The sequence below is a fragment of the Epinephelus moara genome, unplaced genomic scaffold, assembly GCF_006386435.1.
Source record: "Epinephelus moara isolate mb unplaced genomic scaffold, YSFRI_EMoa_1.0 scaffold2249, whole genome shotgun sequence".
Classification (NCBI taxonomy): domain Eukaryota; kingdom Metazoa; phylum Chordata; class Actinopteri; order Perciformes; family Serranidae; genus Epinephelus; species Epinephelus moara.
The window spans coordinates 1-8,740 of NW_026079818.1; the positions used below are offsets into that span (position 1 = coordinate 1).

An 8,740-nucleotide genomic window follows, 5' to 3' on the forward strand; every position below is an offset into this window, starting at 1 on the left:
CATACGCCCGTACGTGAACACACATACGCCCGTACGTGAACACACATACGCCCGTACGTGAACACACACACCTTTATTAAAACATTTTCACTGAAGTGTTTGTATTGATCCCTGATGATGATGATGAAGATGAAGATGATGATGACCCATCACAGAGGACCACTGATTGATTAATATACAGTACAGAAACATGTACATTTCAGACATGACAGTTGGTCTCTCTGGTATGTCCCGCCCCTCCTCCACTGTGATTGGACATCTGGGTAAAAGGTGACTGTGAACGGACACTCAACGGCTCGTCACGCTGCGGCCGTCTGTGTCAGAATATAAATACACAAAGAGTTAACTCAACACGCTGACCTCAGAAAGAACACTGGAGGCGGAGCTGTCGCTGCAGCTGCACTCTGCGCCGTCTTCAACGTGTTGTTCTTCCTTTGACATTTAACAGCAGGCTGGAACACCTGTAGGCATACACGCTGCCCCGTCAGGTCCAGAAGAAGTGCATCATGGGTACCTACAGTACTGGACAACAGCCAGTAACAGCACGTTTTCAGCATTTTGGCACTGACATGGTGCTGATGTATTAATTCTCCTGACATACACACAGAGACATTAGCATATGTGCTAATGTTAGCATCAGTACCTGTGATCAGTGATCAGTACCTGTGTGATCAATGTGTGATCAATGTGTTTGTGTTTTCAGATCATCAGAAGTTGGACCGTGAAGCTCGAATCTGTCGTTTACTGAAGCACCCCAACATTGGTGAGTACTTCCTACAGGTCAGGGCCGGCCCCAGACATCTGGGGGCCTCCCAGTAACAGTCACATGACACTAAACCAACAGGTGTGTGTACTGTGGAAATAGACATAGTCTGAAGTGTGAGCTGTCAGCACAGACTGTCTTTAATCAGTTTTATTGCGTCTGTGTTCATAGTGACTGAGAGTCTGAATCTAAGTCTGAATCTGAATCTGAATCTGAGTCTGAATTTGAATCTGAGTCTGAATCTGAGTCTGAATCTGAGTCTGAATTTGAATCTGAGTCTGAATCTGAGTCTGAATCTGAATCTGAATCTGAGTCTGAATCTGAGTCTGAGTCTGAGTCTGAATCTGAATCTGAATCTGAGTCTGAATTTGAATCTGAGTCTGAATCTGAGTCTGAGTCTGAATCTGAATCTGAATCTGAGTCTGAATCTGAGTCTGAGTCTGAGTCTGAGTCTGAATCTGAATCTGAGTCTGAATTTGAATCTGAGTCTGAATCTGAGTCTGAATCTGAATCTGAGTCTGAGTCTGAATCTGAGTCTGAGTCTGAGTCTGAATCTGAATCAGAATCTGAGTCTGAGTCTGAGTCTGAATCTGAATATGAGTCTGAATCTGAATCTGAGTCTGAGTCTGAATCTGAATCTGAATCTGAGTCTGAATTTGAATCTGAGTCTGAATCTGAGTCTGAGTCTGAATCTGANTCTGAATCTGAATCTGAGTCTGAGTCTGAATCTGAGTCTGAGTCTGAGTCTGAATCTGAGTCTGAGTCTGAATCTGAGTCTGAATCTGAATCTGACTACATGTTACTGCTGTCAGTGCTGCTGCAGAGACATCTACTGTTTCTTCTACTTTTATTAAAACTAGCTCTCCTCGTACCACTACTGCTGTTACTGTGTGTACAGTTACTGTGTGTGTACTACTCTGTGCTGTTTGGCTGAGGATAAGGATGATGATGATAAATTATGGAAGTGTTGGTGTTACTAATGGCAACCAGAGTATAATTACTAATTGATGAGGAGGTGTAATCACTGTGGAGACGAGTTCTTCCTCCTCCTCCTCCTCCTCCTCCTCCTCCTCCTCACTGATCTCTGATCAGCTGCTATAACACAGCGCTCACTGCAGTGCACGTACAAACAACACACAGTAAAGATACTCAGTAATACACATCAGCTGTCTGACTGTGTGCTGTAGTGGAGTAAATGTACTCAGTAATATTCCACCGCTGGCTGTGCCACAGAATCTGTGATCAGAATCTGTTTTAACACTGATCAGGGCTGAGAGGCTGACAATAACCAGGAGACACACTTCCTGTGTTTCCTTCACAATAAAAGCCTGACACAGTTCTGTTTCCTTCATTAGACTGATTTTTAAAGACAACACACATTAACTAACATCACTGTGAATGTGTCGGTGTTTATTTTCAGCTGTAATTCTTTGGAGAGAGATTTTTAAAAACAGTAAAACATGAGTTAATGAATACATCAGACATGTTCAGGGTTCAGTCGATGTAGATGATGATCATCATGGAGGTCTGGATGAAACGTTAAAAGCTGCAGTCATAATCAGTAAACCGGAGTCACGATGATAAACACATGACCCACTCAGCTCAGAGCTGTGAGACAATACTACAGACCAGGGACCAGGACAGGGACGTGTCATATTTAACTGGTCACCATCATGTGGTGGCGTCTGCCAACAGTCCGTGCACATCTGTTTGGCAGCTGCGTGAGAAGTGTACGATATTCTACCTTAATTTTCTGTGTAATGTGTAACGTCACCTCAGACAGCATCAGCAGAACCTGAACTGTTCAGACAAACTTTAACCGACTGTGAAACAAGTTAAGGTCAAGTTAACACTGCTCTGCTTACAGAGCTAACGTCAGTTGGCTAACGTAAGTGATCTAACGTAGGTAACATCAGTGGGCTAATGTAGCTCACATTATTAAACTAATGTAGCTAATGCTAGTGGGCCAATATGGCTAACGTTATTGGACTAACATAGCCAACACTAGTGGGCCAGTGTAGCTAACATAGTTGAACTAATGTGGCCAACATAAGTGGGCCACAGTAGCCTACGTCATCAGACTAACATAGCTAATGTTATTGGGCTAATGTAGCTAACATAGGTGGGCCACAGTAGCCTACGTCATTGGACTAACATAGCTAATGTTATTGGGCTAATGTAGCTAACATAAGTGGGCCACAGTAGCCTACGTCATCCTACTAACATAGCTAATGTTATTGGGCTAATGTAGCTAACATAAGTGGGCCACAGTAGCCTACGTCATCGGACTAACATAGCTAATGTTATTGGGCTAATGTAGCTAACATAGGTGGGCCACAGTAGCCTACGTCATCGGACTAACATAGCTAATGTTATTGGGCTAACGTAGATAACATGAGTGGGCCAAAGAAGCTTAGGTAGCTTAGGTAATTGAAGTAATGGAGGTGAAATAAGTGGGCCAATGGAGCTAACTCACTGGACTAATGTAGCCAAAGTCAGTGGGCTAATGTAGCAAATGTAATTGGAGTTGTGTAGCTAACTTTGATGTGCAAATGTAGCTAATGTTAGAGGGCAGGCATAGCTAACATAAATCAGCTAATGTAGCTAATGTCAGGGCTGACATAGCTAGCATCATTGGACTAATGTAGCTAACATTAGCTGGCCAGTGTAGCTAATATTTACTGGGCCAATAAAGCTAACATTAGTGGGCTAACATAGCAAATAATAGTGGGCCAACATAGCTTACACTCTGGGACTAATGTAGCTAATGTAAGTGAGCAAACTTAGCTAACGTTATTGGACTAACATAGTTACTGTACTGTCATGTTATTGGGCTAATGTAGCTAACATAAGTGGGCCAACGAGCTAATATAATTGAAGTAAAAGTTACTAGCATAAGTGGGCCAATGTCTATTTTTTGCGGTGTGTCCTGCACCGTTTGCCCCAGTTTTGGCTGATTCAGCATGTTGAATCAGTGTCGGTGATGGTGGAGTCTGCTGGTATTTTGGTTCTTCGTTGCACCCTTACTTGTAATCAAGCTGCTGCAGCAGCTTCCTGCTCTTCCTGTTTCCCTTTTTAAATAACGACAACAAACGACCGCCATCTGCAGGTGTGGAGAGTTATTTCCTGTCAGCAGGAGCAGAACGGACGTGATGGTTGGCCATCAGCTGTGCAATTTTGGGCCGAGGGGATTGAGGTCATGATTGACAGCTGTGTGTGCCAATCAATGTGCTCGCCTACAACTGTGCTGCTTGCGATTGGTCGGAGGAGTGTTTGTGCGGGGACTCGATACAGGCAGAGATTGCTACTGCACAGACTCTGGCTTCAAGTGACGTCAGCACAAGGCGGCAGCAGCTGTATTCAGGATATTCTGGCTCCAGTTCTGTAGTTTGGGGCTGAGTGGGGAGACTTGTTTTAGTGTTTCTGTTTATTAAAGTACTGATTGGAGGCGGAGCCTGTCCGGCAGGTGTCAGAGCGTGGGATCAGATGAGGAAGTGATGCGGAGCTGCTCAGTGTCTGTCTGACACTTTGTTTCTGTGAAATCAAACAGTTTGTTCTTCAGACAGACACAAACTGAGTCTTTCTTAAAGTGAATCAGTCAGATGTTCAAATACGACCTCACGTGGACCCAACCAGCCAATCAGGAGGCAGCAGCTGAACCCAGCATCCAATCAGAGCTCTGTGTGGGCAGGTGATGCTCCACAGATACTGAGGGCTGTTACGTAACTCTGTGTGTGTGTGTGTGTGTGTGTGTGTTGCTAGGCAACAGTGTCCTTAGGTGAAGGCATTAAAACCCTCTCTCCTCCTACACACACACACACACACACACACACACGCACATGCGCACGCACGCATGAACGCACACATGCACGCACACACACACACACACACACACACACACACACACACACACCTGTGTGAAAGCACTCAGAAAGAAATAATCAGGTTTTTCTCTCGAAACACTCCTACACAGTACAGCAGTGGGATTTGATTTGTGTGTGTGTGTGTGTGTGTGTGTGTGTGTGTGTGTGTGGGCAGCAGTTATATATCCTATTATACAATATATGCAGAGTTTCCACATTCAGAGCAGAAACAGACAAACACTCAGACGTCTACAGTCGTCAAGTATTCACACATCTCACTGCAGTGAAATACACACAGTGAAATACACACTTTAGTACACACAGTAAAATACTGCAGTGCCTGTAGTAGCTGTGTTCCAGTCATGTGCTTCAACCTCCTGAGACCCTGCGTCCTCACATGAGGACGTCTCATTCTGGGTTTCATCCTGTTTCACTCAGACCTGTTGTCCTCCATCGTGGACACTCTCTGTCCCACCTAGTGGTAGTGAGACCACAATACACTAATCCATGTAAAAACAAGATGGCTGCCATCTCTGCCAAGACAGTTTGCAGCTGATCCTGAAACAGAAGTAGACAAAACCTGATCAGAGTTTATGGTTCAAACTTTATTTATGATAAATAATGTTTGTTGTTTGATATGACGACAAATTTAAGATAAGACGCTGTTAATAAGGAAGGACTCATCTGAGGACACTGGGACTTTATTATCGTCTCGTTTGAGGACACTGGGACTTTTTTGTCTTGTTTGATTACACTGGTACTTATGGACAGACTGTCTCTACAAACAAAAGGACAGTGTCCTTGCTCAGAGTATGGAACAAATACAATTGAGGTAGACTTTTAGATTGTTTCATTATTTGTAATTTCATTTTTACACAACAGCAGTTTGATTCTTTATTTCACACTGTGACTGTTAAACCCAACGTCCTCACATGAGGACATCTGTTTTTTCCCCAAAACTATTTCCTGTTCAAAGACACTGTTTAGTTTTTTAATATTTATCAGACTGATCTGAAACAGCTCAGAGACATTAAAGAGTCATATCAGAGACATATTTCAGTCTTATAGCTGTTCACTGCTCTGTGTGCGTTATGACAGGTTTATAATCAGTGTCACTGCTCTGTGTGCGTTATGACAGGCGTTATGACAGGTTTATAATCAGTGTCACTGCTCTGTGTGCGTTATGACAGGTTTATAAACGGTGTCACTGCTCTGCGTGCGTTATGACACGTTTATAATTGGTGTTATTGAGCTGTGTGTTGTTGTGTACTGTTGGCGACATGTTGCTGTGTTTTAACATGTGTTTCTTTTTTCAGTTCGGCTACATGACAGCATCTCAGAGGAGGCGCATCATTACCTCATCTTTGACCTGTGAGTGCTGCTGTATGATACATCATGTTACATACATGTGATGATAATCATGATATGATTAATGTCACATGATGTCATGTTGTTTATAAGGCGCTCCATGAAGCTTCCGTGGTGTTTTTGTGCCTCAGGGTAACAGGTGGAGAGCTATTTGAAGATATTGTAGCCAGAGAATATTACAGTGAAGCTGACGCCAGGTAGGAAACACACATCACTACATATGACACTGTCACTGATGGGACCCTTGACCTCTGACCCCTGACCCCTGACCTCTGTCTCTGTCTACAGTCACTGTATCCAACAGATTTTAGAGGCGGTGCTACATTGTCACCAGATGGGCGTGGTCCACCGAGACCTGAAGGTATCTGTCTGACTGTAACGTGTTCAAATGCGTTTTTAGTGTTTTTATATAATGTTGTTATATTCTTATATCCGCTAAGTAAACTAATGGGCAGAGTTAGCGTGTTAGCCTCTCCTATGTAAACTAATGGGCAGAGTTAGCGTGTTAGCCTCTCCTATGTAAAGTAATGGGCAGAGTTAGCTGTTAGCCTCTCCTATGTGAACTAATGGGCAGAGTTAGCGTGTTAGCCTCTCCTATGTAACCTAATGGGCAGAGTTAGCGTGTTAGCCTCTCCTATGTAAGCTAATGGGCAGAGTTAGCTGTTAGCGACTCCTATGTAAACTAATCGGCAGAGTTAGCTGTTAGCGTCTTCTATGTAAACTAATGGGCAGAGTTAGCGTGTTAGCGTCTCCTATGTAAACTAATGGGCAGATCTAGCTGTTAGCGTCTCCTATGTAAACTAATGAGCAGAGTTAGCATGTTTGCCTCTCCTATGTAAAGTAATGGGCAGAGTTAGCTGTTAGCGACTTCTATGTAAACTAATGGGCAGAGTTAGCGTGTTAGCGTCTCCTATGTAAACTAATGGGCAGAGTTAGCTGTTAGCGACTCCTATTTAAACTAATGGGCAGATCTAGCTGTTAGCGTCTCCTATGTAAACTAATGAGCAGAGTTAGCATGTTTGCCTCTCCTATGTAAAGTAATGGGCAGAGTTAGCTGTTAGCGACTCCTATGTAAACTAATGGGCAGAGTTAGCGTGTTAGCGTCTCCTATGTAAACTAATGGGCAGAGTTAGCATGTTTGCCTCTTCTATGTAAACCAATGGGCAGAGTTAGCTGTTAGCGTCTCCTATGTAAAGTAATGGGCAGAGTTACCATGTTTGCCTCTCCTATGTAAGCTAATGGGCAGAGTTAGCTGTTAGCCTCTCCTATGTAAACTAATGGGCAGAGTTAGCGTGTTTGCCTCTCCTATGTAAAGTAATGGGCAGAGTTAGCTGTTAGCGTCTCCTATGTAAACTAATGGGCAGAGTTAGCACGTTTGCCTCTCCTATGTAAAGTAATGGGCAGAGTTAGTTAGCTGTTAGCCTCTCCTATGTAAAATAATGGGCAGAGTTAGCATGTTAGCCTTTCCTATGTAAGCTAATGGGCAGAGTTAGCTGTTAGCCTCTCCTATGTAAACCAGTGGGCAGAGTTAGCATGTTATCTTCTCCTATATAAAATAATGGGCAGAGTTAGCATGTTAGCCTTTCCTCTGTGTCTCCAGCCAGAGAACCTCCTGCTAGCCTCAAAGTCAAAAGGAGCAGCGGTGAAACTGGCCGACTTCGGCCTCGCCATCGAGGTGGAGGGAGACCAGCAGGCCTGGTTTGGTAAGACGTCACTGATACTGTAGGACTACTGCAGTAATACTTTTACTTCCAATTTATTTAATTTAATTTAAAAGAAGTTTTCATTTATCTGTTTTAGTTTATGGGATTCTATTTAATTTACTTTACTTTGTCTTATTATTTCTTTCTATTTTTTTTTTGTTACTTATTCATTTATTTATATTTATAAAATAATACTTACTATAAATTTACATAATTTTATGTATTATTTTACATTTATTTAGTTATGTTACACATTAATTATATTTTATCCTTTCCTTCTGTTTTATTTTATCTCAGTCGACTGAATTGTACTTTTTAATTAATTTTATTTATTTATTTATTTTTTTTACTCATTTTAATTTTAACACTAGTCTAGTTATTTTTTTCTGTAGTTTATTAAACATGTACTTTGTTTCATTCCCTTTTTTATTTTATTTCATATATTTTTATCTGTAGTTTATTTTTATCTTATTTAAATTAATTCGTTCATCACTTTTACCTTGTTTTTATATTTTACTTAATTTTATTTTACATTATTTTTATTTCACTGTAATTTGCTGTATTTTAATGAACTTCGTTTCTCGTTTTATTTTATTTTATTTATTTATTTTCATTCACAACACCTTAGCAAGCACCTAGTAACCTGTGCATCCTCTGTGCATTTGTTTCCAGGCTTTGCGGGGACTCCAGGTTACCTGTCCCCAGAGGTGTTGAGGAAGGATCCATACGGCAAAGCAGTCGACCTTTGGGCCTGTGGTCAGATTCTACTACTGCTTCCTTGTTTCCTTGTTTCTTCTCCTTGTCTCCTTGTATCCTCTCTCAGGTGTGTCTGTTTGCGTCTCACAGGTGTGATTCTCTACATCTTATTGGTCGGTTACCCTCCGTTCTGGGATGAAGATCAGCATCGTCTCTACCAGCAGATCAAAGCTGGAGCTTATGATGTAGGTCACATGACCCTGTACCTCTGTCACATGAGTCTGTACCTCTGTCACATGACCCTGCACCTCTATCACATGACCCTGTACCTCTGTCACATGGCCCTG

The 8,740-nt window shown here is 42.2% G+C and overlaps 1 protein-coding gene across 1 annotated transcript; it reads left to right on the plus strand.

Annotated features, from left to right (window-relative positions):
- Nucleotides 1-703: 703 nt before the first annotated feature.
- On the plus strand, nt 704-8,638 carry LOC126387126 (calcium/calmodulin-dependent protein kinase type II subunit alpha; the record flags this gene model as incomplete). Its single annotated transcript, XM_050039680.1, has 7 exons — nt 704-763; nt 5,943-5,997; nt 6,126-6,191; nt 6,283-6,355; nt 7,595-7,697; nt 8,370-8,453; nt 8,544-8,638. Coding segments are annotated over 7 exons (536 nt in total), but the record flags the coding sequence as incomplete, so codon positions are not given.
- Nucleotides 8,639-8,740: the final 102 nt, after the last annotated feature.